General features: G+C 44.1%; 3 protein-coding genes across 53 annotated transcripts in view; 1 reads left to right on the top strand and 2 right to left on the bottom strand.

The window, feature by feature from the left end:
- CDCA2 (cell division cycle associated 2) overlaps positions 1-5,904 on the bottom strand; it is an 88,376-nt gene extending 82,472 nt beyond the window's left edge. For 35 of the 50 annotated variants that reach the window (XR_010468012.1, XR_010468015.1, XR_010468018.1 and 32 more), the window contains exons 1-5: positions 3,480-3,641; positions 2,208-2,800; positions 1,972-2,102; positions 1,290-1,446; positions 619-821 (exon numbers count right to left, since the gene is read on the bottom strand). Coding sequence is in view for 11 of the 50 variants with exons in the window: in XM_065041025.1 (XP_064897097.1) it covers positions 619-821; positions 1,290-1,446; positions 1,972-2,102; positions 2,208-2,739 (1,023 nt within the window). In the remaining 39 variants the exon portion in view is untranslated. Of the gene's footprint in view, positions 1-618; positions 822-1,289; positions 1,447-1,971; positions 2,103-2,207; positions 2,801-3,350; positions 3,434-3,479; positions 3,724-4,254; positions 4,331-5,506; positions 5,555-5,656 lie in introns of those variants that run through there. The other 15 variants (XR_010468040.1, XM_065041026.1, XM_065041024.1 and 12 more) reach the window with 10 other exon arrangements.
- Positions 3,871-12,514, top strand: KCTD9 (potassium channel tetramerization domain containing 9). The gene is made up of 12 exons (XM_065041035.1): positions 3,871-4,027; positions 4,959-5,080; positions 5,702-5,745; positions 5,905-6,001; positions 6,488-6,546; positions 7,119-7,247; positions 7,859-7,926; positions 8,029-8,124; positions 8,552-8,701; positions 9,060-9,165; positions 9,388-9,521; positions 10,290-12,514. The coding sequence occupies exons 1-12, from the start codon at positions 3,980-3,982 to the stop codon at positions 10,404-10,406; spliced, it is 1,170 nt and encodes a 389-aa protein (XP_064897107.1). The 5' UTR covers positions 3,871-3,979; the 3' UTR covers positions 10,407-12,514.
- The window catches only part of DOCK5 (dedicator of cytokinesis 5), a 91,584-nt gene continuing 88,158 nt past the window's right edge, over positions 10,804-14,229 (bottom strand). Inside the window, exons 54-55 of one of the 2 annotated variants that reach the window (XR_010468011.1) lie at positions 13,632-13,713; positions 10,804-12,847 (exon numbers count right to left, since the gene is read on the bottom strand). The gene's annotated coding sequence lies outside the window, so the exon portion shown is untranslated. Of the gene's footprint in view, positions 13,714-14,229 lie in introns of both variants that reach the window. The other variant, XR_010468010.1, reaches the window with a different exon arrangement.

The raw sequence follows: 14,229 nt of genomic DNA, 5'->3' as shown, positions 1-14,229 counted from the left end.
TTTGTGAAGCACTTGACATAAGTCTGGTTTGCCTGTGTCCTCATTACTCATCTGTAATATCACAAGGATACTTCTCAAAGTGTTCCTTCAAGTGATTGTTTATTAGCATCACAAGTACCAACAGCAATCAACACAGAAGAATAATACCGAGGTTTTAAATATTTTTCACCTGATTGCTGAACCTTTTAATCCAAAAAGAACAGGTGACACTTATCTGACTGAACAACCTGATGTTTCTCAAATCAGTCTCGATATTCAAAGATGGCTGGTGGTGGAGGTATAACTAACGAAATGCTGCCTTTAAAACAGCATGAACTGCAGAGGTTTTTTAATCCCATAAAGGCGGATTTCAGTGTTTTCTTAATCACTAGAAGACTAGAACTGATTATAGCATCCACATTGAATACTTGCACGTAAAAGACAACTGACCACAGCCTCAGAGGAACCAGCAGCAGGTGTCTGAGGTTCAGCTACAGTCCCGGTCAGTCCAAACGGAGCCGTGTCAGTGACAGATTTTGCTTCCTTTGACTTGTCATAGTAAGATGTAAAATTCCTACAAGGGAGAGTTGCTGTGCTACTTGTTTTCTCCATGCTCTTTACCCTCACTCATGTAAGTACCTTCAAAACAGCAGCAGCAGGGTCAGCGACAGTCACGTTTTGGCATGAAGACAAGATGGTGCACATCTTGGTATCAGAATTGACGCTGTTGGTCAAACTGTGTCTTAAATTGTCTTTCAAATCAGCTCCACTGTTGTCTGAGACGAACTCTTCACTCCACTGCTCCAGGTTCCGCTGTTTTGTAAAAGGTGCTTTGTCCTGAGCTGCAACAATTCAAAAGAAAACAAAAATCAAACAAGCCACAAAGACAAACTCCAGATTTTTCAATGAATGCTCTTTTTGTGTCTCTTCACCAAAAGGATGGCGAGACTGAGAAAGTGAGGTAATTTTCTAGTCGGGAAGAAGAAAACACATGACTTTTTAGTTCTGCTTTGAAAAGAACATTACCAAATCTTCAAAACAAAGCCAGTTATTATTTTCATATAAATGTTATTGAGACCACCAATACTGGAGAAGCAAACATTGTAGTTTTACACCACCACCTTCTCACAGTTTCCACAGCACTGCCCTCTCCTGCTTTTGCAATACTTACTATTTTCATTAAGGAGGATGTCAACACCACAATAACATTTATATTAAGTGGATTTAATATTAAGTGTTTGTAGTTTTGTGCTTTTGGGCCTAAAGGAAGACCTAAAGCAAATCATTGACCAGAAATGCAGTCAACTCACAACAGCCTGTTTCCTGGGAAGCATCATTCACTTGTGACAGTCCAGAGAAGCCAGTCTCCCCTTCTTCTTCTTCTTCTGATAATTTAAAAGATGATTGAAAGGCATTTATCTTTTCCTTCAACGACCTGACATTTTCATGGTTAAAAGGACTAACCTGCTAAAACAAAATTAACCTCATGAGACACTTTTTTTCCCCAAGATGACATGCATTTTATCACTTTGTATTTGCACTTCATAAAATAAACTCAAAGAAACAAATCTTGTATTTCATCTGCTGCAATCTTAGTTGTATGGTAAAAACAGGCAAGAAAGGAACTGTATCAAGTAACCTGCCTTTCATAATCTGTCCCTCTAGACCACATTCAGAATTCACTTCACTTCGAACTGCCAAAACCTCCATTAGCCAAAAATCAAGCATGGCAACTGCAGAAGAGTAAAGCTTATGTTAAACAAAGATAAAATATATAAGCAGGCTAAATATGGAGAAAAGACTCCAGACTCTACGCAAACAAACCCTCTAACATCCCCTTATTCTCAAGTCAGGTGTCCAAGAGAAGCCAACCCAACTAAGGCCATGGTTATTCCTTCTGGCTTCTTCCTGAGATTTGTCTTCTCCTTCTGCCAGTGTTGATTCCTGGGGGAAACCGAACTGACACGTGAGATACCTGAGAAAGACTCTCACCTCCGTAAAAGCAGCTTTTTGCCTGTTCATTCTCTGCTGGGCAATGAATCGAATAAGCGTATTATTTTCTGGTGACCCTCGTGCTCCAATGGTTGATCTTCGTCTAAATTTTAATGAAGTTGGAGACTTCCCTGAAATAGGGACAGAAGAGGAAAAACAAAAGAACCTGACCTAAATGAAAGCTGGATTAGGTGGCCTCCAGGTGTCCCTCTGAGAAGAAGTTACTCTGTCCTTACCTATAGATGGTTTAGTAAAACTTTCTTGACTAATCCCAAATTCACCAATTGTTACAGTTGCAAAATCGACAGGTGTTTTCCTGGGTTTCTCTGCTATTCCCCCATCAGATCTCTCTTCTGCTTTGTCCCTATTAGGCGTCAAGTAGCATTCACCCCCCAAAGAACCAGGTCCACATCTTGCAAAGTTGTCTTTACTGTTCAAAGGCAAGGGAGGTTCACCCAGCACATCCCCTTTTAGTGTCTCAAAACAGCCTTCGGGGAACTGACAGCTGCCAAAACCCTCCTCGTCGTGGTCCGACTCCTTCTCCAGGCGTTTGCTGTATCGCCGGGTTCGTTTCTGCGGCTGTGCCTGGTTCCCATCAGGTAAATTCTCCTTCCTGGATGCCTTGACAACTTTGGGTTTAGTCGCTTTGCAAATCTTCTTGTCTTTTGGTAGATCAGGGAAAGAGGCCTCGTCCTCCTCTTCAGCGCATCTACTCTCGTTTTCTTTAAGCTCTAGAGGGGCATTTTTACTCATGGATCGTCTGCGCATTGTTAGCGATTTATTTTAAGAAACATCCAACCAGCCTTGGCTCTCCTGTAATTAAAGACACCTATCAAAAAGAACAAGAGATTTTAATAGGTATTTGAGAAGAGCAAGAGTTCACTATCATTGCAAAGTGCTACCGAAGGTTTAACAGTGTGGTGGGCAGTCAGCTCTCCAGAAAGCTGCACAGAGAGGCCACAAAATGCAAGCACTTTAATGAAAAATACAATGTAAACCTGCAACGGAAGCACTTCATGAGTAAGGAAGCACAAGCCTGTGCTTTTACTCTTCATTAAACTTAATGTGTCAAGCACCATCACACTGCAAGTTTTTCTTTAAACATTGCAGCAAGTATTAGCAGGTTAATACTAACTGGAAAGTTTTAAGACACAGCATTTTTCGCAGGGAGCAGCGCCCAACCCCGGTCGTTCCCGGGGCCCAAGGGCCTCCCCGGCCTCACCCTCCTCCCCCGGGCGCCCCAATTCCCTCAGCACCACCTCCCAGTGCACCCCAAAGCCCCTCACAGTCCCCACACCCCCTCAGACACCCCTCTAGTGTTCCCCCCTCCTTTATACCCCCTCAGGAACGCACCCACCCCTCCCTGCACCCCACCTTACCGACAGCCTCCCCGCGTCCCCTCACGCCCGCCCCAGCGCCCCCACAGCGACCGTTACCGCCTCACGCATTCAAACCGAGCCGCGCTACAACGTATCCCTCCGCGCCCCTCGCCCACCCCTCGCACCCACCGGCCACCACGGGCAACGGTGCACGGAAAGAAGCGGCTCACACAGGAGCCGGTCCCGGCTGCCCCGGTTCCCGGGCGCCGCTCGGGCTTCACGGGGCGGGGAGGGAGGGAGGGACTCTTTGTCTTTCTAGGCGCGGAGGGATCACCAACGTTCGCTCTCGTGCTGAAGTGCAAGTTTAGAAAGAGAAAAAAAAAAGGTCCATTCACGAGCCTCACCCACGTGACAGGCGGCACCAATCAAAGGCGACTCTGCTCCAAGTCACGCTTTATGCAAATATGAGGCTTTACTCCTCTCCTGATTGGCTACCGGCTGCGCCAATGCCGGCCGGCCCCCCGCCGCTCAGTTGACATTTCCCCGCCCACCCCTCCTCGCTCCGCCCACTCGGGCGGAGCGCGCTTCTTACTGGCCAGCGAGACAGGCGCGGCAACATCACCATTGGCCAGAGCGCGTGTCGGTCAGCGCTCGCTGCCTTCCGGGTTCGGAGCGGCGGCCGCCGCAGCATGAGGCGGGTCACGCTGTTCGTGAACGGCAGCCCCCGGAACGGGAAGGTGAGCGGGGGATCCTGCGGGGACGGGACTCCCTGAGCGCCCGGGGCGGTGACGGTGGCGGACGGGCGGGTGAAGCGCTCGGCCGCCCCTCCCGGGGGCCGCGGGGCCGGCTCTGGTGCTACTGCCGGCGGAGCGGGGGGGTCCCCGGCGGCAAAGAGCGGCTGTTGGCCTGTCTGCGGGAGGGGGGATCGCCACAGGCGAGAACTTCTTGTTGGAGTTCGAGTCACCTTGGTTATTGTCATCGATTGGGGCACCGGGGTGGTCCGAGGCTGGAGCGGCTCTGCTGGGGGTTGGGGTGTTCACCTGGAGAAGAGAAAACCCGGGGAGACCTTAGTGTGGCCTTTCTGTGCTTAAAATAAAGATGGGGATGGAGTTCTGAGCAGGGCCTGTTGCGATAGGACAAGGGGTGATGGTTTTAAACTAAAACAGGGGAGATTTAGGTCAGATATAAGAAATTGTTGATACCGAGGGTGGTGAGAGCCTGGCCCGGGTTGCCCAGAGAGGTGGTAGATGAACCATCCCTGGAAACATCCCAGGCCAGGCTGGACGGGGTCTGAGCAACCTGAGCTGGTGAAGATGTCCCTGTCATGGCAGGGGGGCAACTAAATGACCTAAAAAGGTCCCTTCAACCCAAACCCTGCTGTGATGATCGATTCGGGTCCTGCTGACATGTCCCCGTACCGGTGGGGAGCACATACATTAAATCCTGCGCGGTGTCAAGTCTCTGCCTGGTCTAACTAATTCTGCACACGTTCTGTGGGATAGCCAATAAAAACCAATGGTTTAAACTCTGCTCGCTTGTTTAAACCCATGTAGTAATGTTTCAAGAGTGAAAAGAAGGTAATGATAGCCCAGGGACTAAGTCTGAAATGGCAGAAATGATACGAAATGGTATGAACCCAGTGCCTGCAGCCACCTCTCTGTTCCACAGGTTGTGGCCGTGTATGGGACTTTATCAGATCTGCTCTCTGTGGCCAGTAATAAGCTGGGAATAAAAGCGACCAGTGTTTACAATGGGAAAGGTGGACTCATCGATGATATCGCTTTGATTAGGTAAGGCTTACCCAATGAAACTAAAATCATGGAAGCGGATTAACAGACTTGCTATTAATCCTCTGACCTTACTCGATAACCAGTGATTTCCTTAAGAACAGATCTTGTCATTGCCAGCCAGTGTGCCCAAAGGTGCTTTCCTGCCTCAAGGTAAAATAACACTGTCTTTTGAACTTCAAAGCGTTTCCGTCTTGATGAATCAGAACTTGATACAAGCTGGAGTTTATGCATTTAACATCCCCCTGTGCTGATTCACAGCGCAGTGCACGTACCAGGAAAATCCCCCTGTTCTAGCTGGCACTTGGATAAGTTTGTTTTGAAAAGGAGACAAACTGGAGCATTGCCTTGGCTTCACAGAACACTCCAACAGTGCGGAGAAAGGCAACTATTTTGTAAAAGTAAACAGAAGTAAGAAGTGATGCCCACCTGGCTGATGTCTCTAGTGAAGTCACTCCTATTACAATCCACTGGAATCTGCAAAATTAAGATCAAAATCACACATACTAAAGTTCTAACTAATAGCAACCTCTTATCATTTACTGAAACGAAAAAGTAAGGGTTCCCACTGTCACTTACTGATTATAATTAATCTTTCTCTTCCTCTTTCCCTGCCCCTTCCAGGGATGACGATGTTTTGTTTGTCTGCGAAGGGGAACCATTCATTGGTAAGTCTGTAATTCTTACGTTTAACCTCGTGCTTCATGGAAGGAGGTTCTGTTAAGTTTTATTTCTCGGTGTTTTCAGAAGATTCCTCTTAGCACAGGGAGGATTCAGAAATATTCACAGTTTTTCGAATAATTACTGTGTCTTTCTCATCTGTGCAGATCCTCAGGGCGATGGGAGACCTCACGAAGAACTAACAGGGTCACACACGGATTGGTTGACACTCAACGTTGGAGGCCGATACTTCACCACTACACGGTACAAATGCAACTAGTTGGTTTTGTTCTTAAACGACTTGATTTCAGTGGTTATAGCAGCTGGTAGTGAGTGTACGTTTGGTTGTTGAGGCTTCAGATGCTCTTGCAAAAGAACAAGAAAAATAACTTATTATGGAGTAGTTCTTTGACTTGTGCAACTTTCTATTTCCTATTTGCTACCACAGTTTTGCAACAGATTCATTCTTAAACAGTTTACACATGAAGTAAAGCTCAAAAAGCCTGAACAGGCCTGGATTTATCATTGGAATATCTCAGTTAATTGAGTGCTTTGTATTTAAATTACCTTTATGATACCTCGGGTCAGAAATGTATTTTGTTATCACGCTATATGAAATGAAATCAGTTCAGTGCTGTAGCCATTGGAACACGTATCGCACACCGAGGGCAGAAAACACCCCAACCAGAAGGTTGGCTCTGGAGGAAAACACTCCATGTGAAAATAAAATTGCACTGCCTTGTTTTCTAGGAGCACTTTGGTTAATAAAGAACCTGACAGTATGTTGGCCCACATGTTTAAAGATAAAGGTCAGTATATTGGAGTAAACTTTATTTTTTAAGCTGAAAAAACAGCAAAGTGGGGAAAAGGCACTAGCATGTCGAGACTCTTGTTTATACATTAGAATATCCAAAGTATTAACGTATCCAAGCAGGACGTGTCATTGTTCTGCCCATGTAATGCTTATCATCTCACAAACTGAAAACAGAACTTCCATCCATAGTTGATATCGTGGGGTCTTTGGTTGGTTGGTTGTTTAATTTTATGTTTTCATCTTATTGTTGCTCAGTTTTGCCAACAGAAGCGATGGGCAAACGCTGTATGAAACAGCCTTTAGGAGATGAAAATCTCAATGCTGCTTTTATTCTAGCAATGATTCTTATGTACGTGATAAAATGTTTTCGTTATTTATGGCACCAGTTAATTCGTTTTAAGGTGATTTCCCTCCTCCCCTCAGTTTTTTCCTTCCTTTCCACCAAAAAAGGCCCTTTGGGTGGAGTATTTCATAACCCAGTACCCCTTTGTAGTGACAGCCTGAAACTGAAGCGAATGCTCTTTTGTTAATGTATGACATTTAATTGTGTGTATGTCGTGGAAACAGATGCGTGGGGCAATAAGCAAGATCACAGAGGAGCATTCCTCATTGACCGCAGTCCGGAGTATTTCGAGCCCATTTTGAACTATTTGCGTCACGGACAGCTCATTGTAAACGATGGCATTAATTTGCTGGGTAGGTATTACCTGTATGACAGCTCCTAAATTAACACTCCTTAGAAGCTGAACTTTGCCCTCAGGTAAACACGATAAAGCTGGTGGGACTTTGCTCATCTAAATGTTTGAGATTTTTCTTTGGTGAATTTATTCTCAAGCATTGCAAATCCACGTGCTTGGTTTAATGAAGATATACTGTTTAAACTTATTTATCTTGAGAGCATTAAAAATTCTCCGCACTGGATTAATATCCGGCTGTACTTCAGAATTTGATATTTTGAAGCTAATGCTGGTATTGGAAATACCCTTTTTGAGTTATTTTTTCCTTTTAGCTGCAAGCAAGCTCACTCTCCTTCTGTCCAGTTACCTCTAATAGAATTTATGTGGTTGTCAGTTTTATTATTTCACAGATTTCTTAGAGACTCCTTAAACTTCAATAAGTGATCTGTTCATCTTTGTTAGCGTAGCAAAAATGTCTAGAAGTTATAACAAGTAGGGAGAGTTGATAGAATTGATGCTTTTCCAATAGGGAGGATGGATTAACCCAAATTTGCTGCTATGTTTTTGCTGTGGCTCTTCACTCTCGTTAACAGCTCCCTGTTAATAACGACTATTTCTTTGTTTCGATAGGTGTTTTGGAAGAAGCCAGGTTTTTTGGTATCGATTCACTAATTGAACATCTAGAAGTAGCTATTAAGGTAACTTGTTTTCTCTAAGACACGACTGCACAAGTTGTGCTCTTCCAGGCAATAAGGAATTGAGTCCTACCCGTGTTAGCTGTTAAACCACTCTCTCCACAGAACTCCCAGCCGGCTGAGGATCATTCTCCTATATCGCGGAAGGAGTTTGTCCGATTCCTACTGGCCACCCCAACCAAGTCTGAGCTGCGATGTCAGGTGCGAAAACGCACACTTTGTCTTGATCTGTGGTGTCTGGTGGCGAAATATCCTTCAGCATCGTGTGACAACGTGAAATTCCAGCTCATTTTTAAATGGGTTTTGATCCCAAGCTGCGGCAGAGAGACCTTAACATGAAATTCAAGTGCACTGTTTGGGCTGCTTTCGTTCGTTAGGTTCAAAGTTTCCTGGATGAACAATTTAAGCTCATTGAAATGTCCTTGGTTATGCTAGTGCATTCTACAATGCTTGATAGCTTTGCATTTACATTTCATTAGCCTTAAGCAGTAGAATGGATGGTCTTGTGTGTCTCTATCTATAGCCCTGTGTATATTTATATACACACATACATATACACAATTCTCTTAACTATTTTGTGTTCAAAGCTACGCCTCCTGTAACTTTGGGGGGTTTATTTTGTTTTTAGGGTCTCAATTTCAGCGGAGCGGATCTTTCACGTCTAGATCTTCGATACATTAATTTCAAGATGGCAAACCTGAGCCGTTGCAACCTCGCGCACGCCAACCTGTGCTGTGCGAATCTCGAAAGAGCCGACCTCTCTGGATCAGTGCTGGATGTAAGAATGGTCACGTCCTGGAAAGTCTGGGCTGTCCTTTAGCTATTTTAACAGAAGAGGAACTGGAACAAGCAGATAAGCGTAAAACATGCAGTTCTTCAACATTTCCAGCGATTGTTCTAGTTAGACCACTTCAAAAGCTTTTTGAAGCTATCTTAAATCTAAAGAAAAAAAGGGCAGTGGGTGAGAATCATCTGCCTTCCTGGTGGTAAAGAAACAGCATAGCAATCTTAGACAGGGCTGGTGTGCTTTTATAGGATTCACTTCCAAAACAGAAATGAAAAGCATACTGTGATCATTTTTGGTATCGTTCATCTCGGCACTTTTCTGACTGTCATGACGTGTCTCTCTCTCTCAGTGTGCAAATCTCCAAGGGGTCAAGATGCTGTGTTCCAACGCAGAAGGAGCGTCTCTCAAAGGCTGCAATTTTGAAGATCCATCAGGCCTTAAAGCTAATTTGGAAGGTAAGAAGCTTTTGGCTGGTAGGTGCATGTGAAAGATTTAGCTGTGGTTTGTACAATCCATGTTTTCATGAGGAAAGGCCACAGATACCGGACCGTGTGAACATAAGATTCCAAGTTCTGCCTCGACCTCTGTCAATTGACATGGCTCTGAGGAGGCATCCTCCTGGAGCTACGGTGTTTCTGACTGTTTTTCCTTGTAAAACTACTGCGTGTGTGTTTTAGGTGCTAACCTGAAAGGCGTTGACATGGAAGGCAGCCAAATGACAGGAATAAATCTCAGAGTGGCAACGCTGAAAAACGCAAAACTAAAAAACTGTAACCTTAGAGGAGCAACTTTGGCAGGAACTGATTTGGAAGTGAGTTATGATCCATTTTATATCCTAACTAGTCAACTGATGAAATGTTGAGGATTGCTGGCTTTTGGCTGAGTTCTCCAGCTTCACACTAGACAGAGCGTGCTGATCTCTTTCAGTCCTAGTGAGCTACGGATATCTAAGGAATCACATTTTGTTCTAATTTGGATTTGCCAGCACCTCAAAGCCGCAGGAATGGCTTGTACCATCTCAAAAGTGATGCATGAATATGTGCTACACTGAACTCTTAGGGTGAGATCAGGCCACCACTGAAGAAAAATGCAGTTGCCTGGGTTTGGGGGGGTGTTTTTGATCCTGGGATGTGATTTGTAGAGTAATGATGGCATCTTACCTGACTGGTGGCACGTGGTACACTGCTGTCTGTGTTAATTAGACAAACTAGCTCCTTTTGCAAGCTGTGGACTTGGCTGTTTCATCCTCAAATACTAGAGAAGAGTTCAGAGTAGCGTCTGGTGAGATTGCAAGAGGCAGCTTCTTTCTGGCTTTGTTCAGCAAGCATTAGTAAAGCCTGGAAGATAATTTGATATGAAGAGTGTAAGTCTAACAACTTGAAAACAAGTCCAGATGTTACTGTAAAAAAACTACTCCCTTACAAGAAGGAGCTAAAACTATAACTGGAGTGATAGACTAAGAATTTACACTTAAATTTATGGAAGTATATGTGGTTTCTGTGTAAAGGTAGTTAAGGGAAAGCTTAGAACTAAGTTCTGGGTATATTCAAGTAACGCTTATTTTCTTTTTGCCATTTAGAATTGTGATCTATCAGGTTGTGATCTACAAGAAGCTAACCTGCGGGGATCGAATGTAAAAGGAGCCATCTTTGAGGAGATGCTGACACCTTTGCACATGTCTCAGAGCGTCAGATAGGGAGGAAAATACGCCGAAGAGGAAGGAATGAAAACATTTATTGTGACGTTCTTCACCTCCTCCCCTTATTCAGTTAGAAGTAATGGTTATTAGACAACTTACATTGCGGTAGTGCCTACGTAAACTCTTCTTTGATCACTTTTAGGGGAGGGAGATTTAAGAGGTAGAAACGCTGTTTCTGCCTTTGTGAACAGAGTGAGGAATGGGGCTGGTTCTACAACCAGAACGTGCGGCTGGTTTGGGGCGGGAGGGTTAAATAGCTTCATTGTTTAGCATTGCCTCACTTTGGAATGCGTTTTAATTTATAAAGCACAATATATGCAATTCTATTTATTAAATCTGTAGCTGCAATATGAATAGAAAATGTTATTCATGGATAGTAGCAACAAAGTTCAGGTTTACAGTTAGACTAGTGTATTTACAGTTAGTTTCGTCATTCGTGCACAATGAATTAAATGAGAGATGTGGTTTAGACATTGTCCACAGGATGTTTTCAGGTACTCTTCTGGGGTGAAAACAGGAGTTAACTGTCATCATAGGTAATTTATTGCCTTGTAGTAGTTTGAATGCAGGTATAGAACAGCTTTATCGTCTTCTATAATGTGCAGGGGAAGCGGCTTCCACTGAAGGGATCTGCCCACACAGCGGATTTAGTTCTAAAACATCCCCGTTCAGAAACTGGATGTCTTGTTTAATCCTTTCCAAACGAGTCTGCAATTGCACTGTCAATCACAGCTGGGAAGAGAAATTCTCTTGCTTTCAGGTGTCCTGGAGGAGCTGGAGATTTTTCATTCTTTGTGGGGAATTAAATGTACATAGGAAAATAGAAAATACTGTCACCAAAGCAGAGCTAAGCCCTGGGGCCACAGCACATGCTCCGTCATCCAGCGTAGGAACAAATGGCCTGTTTCCCCTCAAAATACTATGCAAATATGGAATTCTTGAAAGTGTGGGCATAATCCCTTACCGGCCAGATCTCAGTGTCCCACTTCACGCCTGCTTAAAGCAGCTGTAAAAGCACCTTTCGTAGGGCAAAGTGCCCTTTCCACAACTGCTTTACATGTGAGCAAATGGGAAACTATGCGACTTCTGCAGAGCAGAGGCCGCACAGCATCTCGTGAAGTGGTGGTGCGCTTCGTTTAATGAGCTGTTTCCATTGTAGTACCGATCTAGCTCTCATCTAACACATTTCTTTTACACGCAATCAAAAAGCACACAAACCTATACCAAAAAAAAAAAGGTGCATCAAGAACTCTTACCTCAGATGCTTACTTAAAACACCCCAAAGTTAAAACTAAGCTTGAATCTAAGGAACCGCAGCTGTTACTGGAAGTTAAGAAGCAATGTATCCTAAAGCTTACGGAAGGTGACAGTGTTGTTAGCAGGCGTTTGAGTTCCACCCTCACTTCAGCGGGTTGGTTTTTCATTTCAGTGCGGATTTCTTGTCCTCTGAACGGTTTTTTTGTCTCCATAGTTGTTATGAAAATGCTGCTTTGCCATCAATGTAGAAAGATGAGATCAGGACCAGTATAGGATTTCATTGGGGGGAATGGCAGGATTCTCCCTTGTTTTCAAGTTGGGTTGACTCAGGCGTATGACATGAACTTCTGGGACTCAAAATCCCCAAACCATCTGGTTCAGGATCGGGATTTGATTTCCTCCAGATTCCCAGGCCTCTTATCTGGCCCTGGGACAACACGGGGAACACACCTCTAGGTTCAAGAGAGATATTGCAGTGTGATTTTGGAGTCCTTGCTCCCACCTCATCGCTTTCATTGAGAGTGATGTGTATGTTGCAGTAGAAGATTCGTAGGGCTAGAGAAATAAATGAATTATTTTTCTTTATCATATTTTGTAGCTGGCAGAAGTAAAATATTGTATGTAAGAAATATCTATTTTCATAATCACTGTGTATAAACTATATTTGAACTTTCACTGAAGCACTATGTTTTGAATAATCACAGCATGTGGCATCATTCATTCACAGATGAATTTAAGGTACCTCTTTTGCTATGACAAAGCTGTACGAATAGCCCAAAGTGGCCTATTCGGAAATTGCAGGTTCTGGCCTAATTTAAATTGCATTAATAAAAGTGAGAAATATAAAAGTGTCTTGGTTGTCTTAATTTTAAAAAATCTCAATCTTTTATGGGAAGGACAAGAAGTTAGAAGAGAACACAACTTTTAACTTTGACAGCTGCTTGTATAGAGACTTAAAAATACTGTAGCTAAAGTTGGGTTTGCCCTTTGTAAGAGCTTGACTGTCACCTTAGCCTGGATTTGTGTGTAGCCAGTGCTTTCTCGAGGTAACAAGCATTACCTTGTGTTGTGGGGAGTGCTGCAAGGTTTCCGATGGAGTTTGGGAAATTTCACAAGTATTTTGTCTTGTCATTCATCTGGAGCACTTCTGGGCTCTTCTTTGCCTCCAACCTTTATATTGGCTTAATAAAATAGTTGGAGTCAGAAGTCATGAACCACAATTTACATAAGTATGTGCGCTATTTAAAACACATTCCACATCAGAGATTGTCATTGCACAGCACAAGCAGCTAAACTGTTCAGTCTTAATGAGGAAATGCTGAAGTACTTCTGGAAGAAAAAGGCTTTGGTCTGGAAAGTCCTCCTGGTTCAGTCTAATTAACTCTGTGATAATACCAATACACCAAATCAGTGCTGTAGAGCACCCCGAGAACAAAAGTCCAGTTCTTCCTTCCGTTTCTCACCTCCAGGACCCTTCTTTGGGGTAGGAATGCTGTCTGGAGAGCCCAAGAGACCCAACAGGGTAGGATATGCCTTTCCAAAGTGTCTGATAAAAGAGAGGTCTTGATTCTTGGAATGGGAACCCCCCAAACCCAGGTTTTCCTGACCAGTCCCTGGCTCCCGTAGGTACTTCACAGCACTAGCAGGCATCAGCATTTCTCTCCCCAAACCAGAAAAATGAGTGCGCTGGAAGGGCTGGGAGCTCCTCTGAAAAGTCTCTATCAACCACACTGCAGCATCTGAAGAGTAAAGAGAGGTCGCAGGATGAAAACCCAGCTTCACGTTTGATTTTTTAGAGAGCACAAAGCTGGCACCTCCCAGCCCTTGGATCGCACTTCGTTCAGACTCGGCCACAAATCAGAGTAGTCTGGCGGTTTGTGTTACACGGGGCCCTAAAAGTACTTGTGGGCAAACAAACCAGCCGTAATCTGGTTTTTAACCTCCCAGCTCCTTTATGTGACTTACGACCGTGGCCTCGAGTTCCAGAGAAGACATGGAGCGGGTCCCTCCCGACGTGCTGTTTGTTCCAGCCTCGAGCTCATCCAGCCTGTGGGCAAACAGAGTTGGTGTGAGATATTGAGGGTAGATTTGTTAAACCTAGCTTAAAACACTGGGTTAGGAAAAGGTGCAATTATTGGGCTAAGCAAGCCCCCTTCTCTCTTTAAGCGTCATCCCTCAGGGTGAACAAAATCACTGTTTACCTTTAAATAACCTTAATTTCTGCTATGCTCATCAGGGAAGAAACGAGCCCTAAGATGGTGTTACAGGAAAATCTCCCTTCTGCAGTGATGTGCCTACGCCAAGCTAATATTTCTCCCACTGAAACGATTTATTTTCACAGCTTGATCAGTTTATCAGCCAAAGTTAAATGTTGGCTACTCCTGCCGTGAGTAGGAGGAGCATTAGAACAGGAAGAATTACTCTTTGCTGGAGTCACTAAATCCTCCTTAAATTATTTACTTATTAAATTACTTTTAATCCATTAATCTCCAAAGGGTCATGGGAGCAGGAAGAGAGGATGTTTGGAGAACACTAAACATGATATATTCAATTGCACACAAAA

Source organism: Columba livia, chromosome 25 (assembly GCF_036013475.1).
Source record: "Columba livia isolate bColLiv1 breed racing homer chromosome 25, bColLiv1.pat.W.v2, whole genome shotgun sequence".
In the NCBI taxonomy this organism is placed as follows: Eukaryota; Metazoa; Chordata; class Aves; order Columbiformes; family Columbidae; genus Columba; species Columba livia.
Note: the sequence above shows the minus strand (reverse complement) of the source record. Positions and strands in the feature narration are given on the sequence as shown.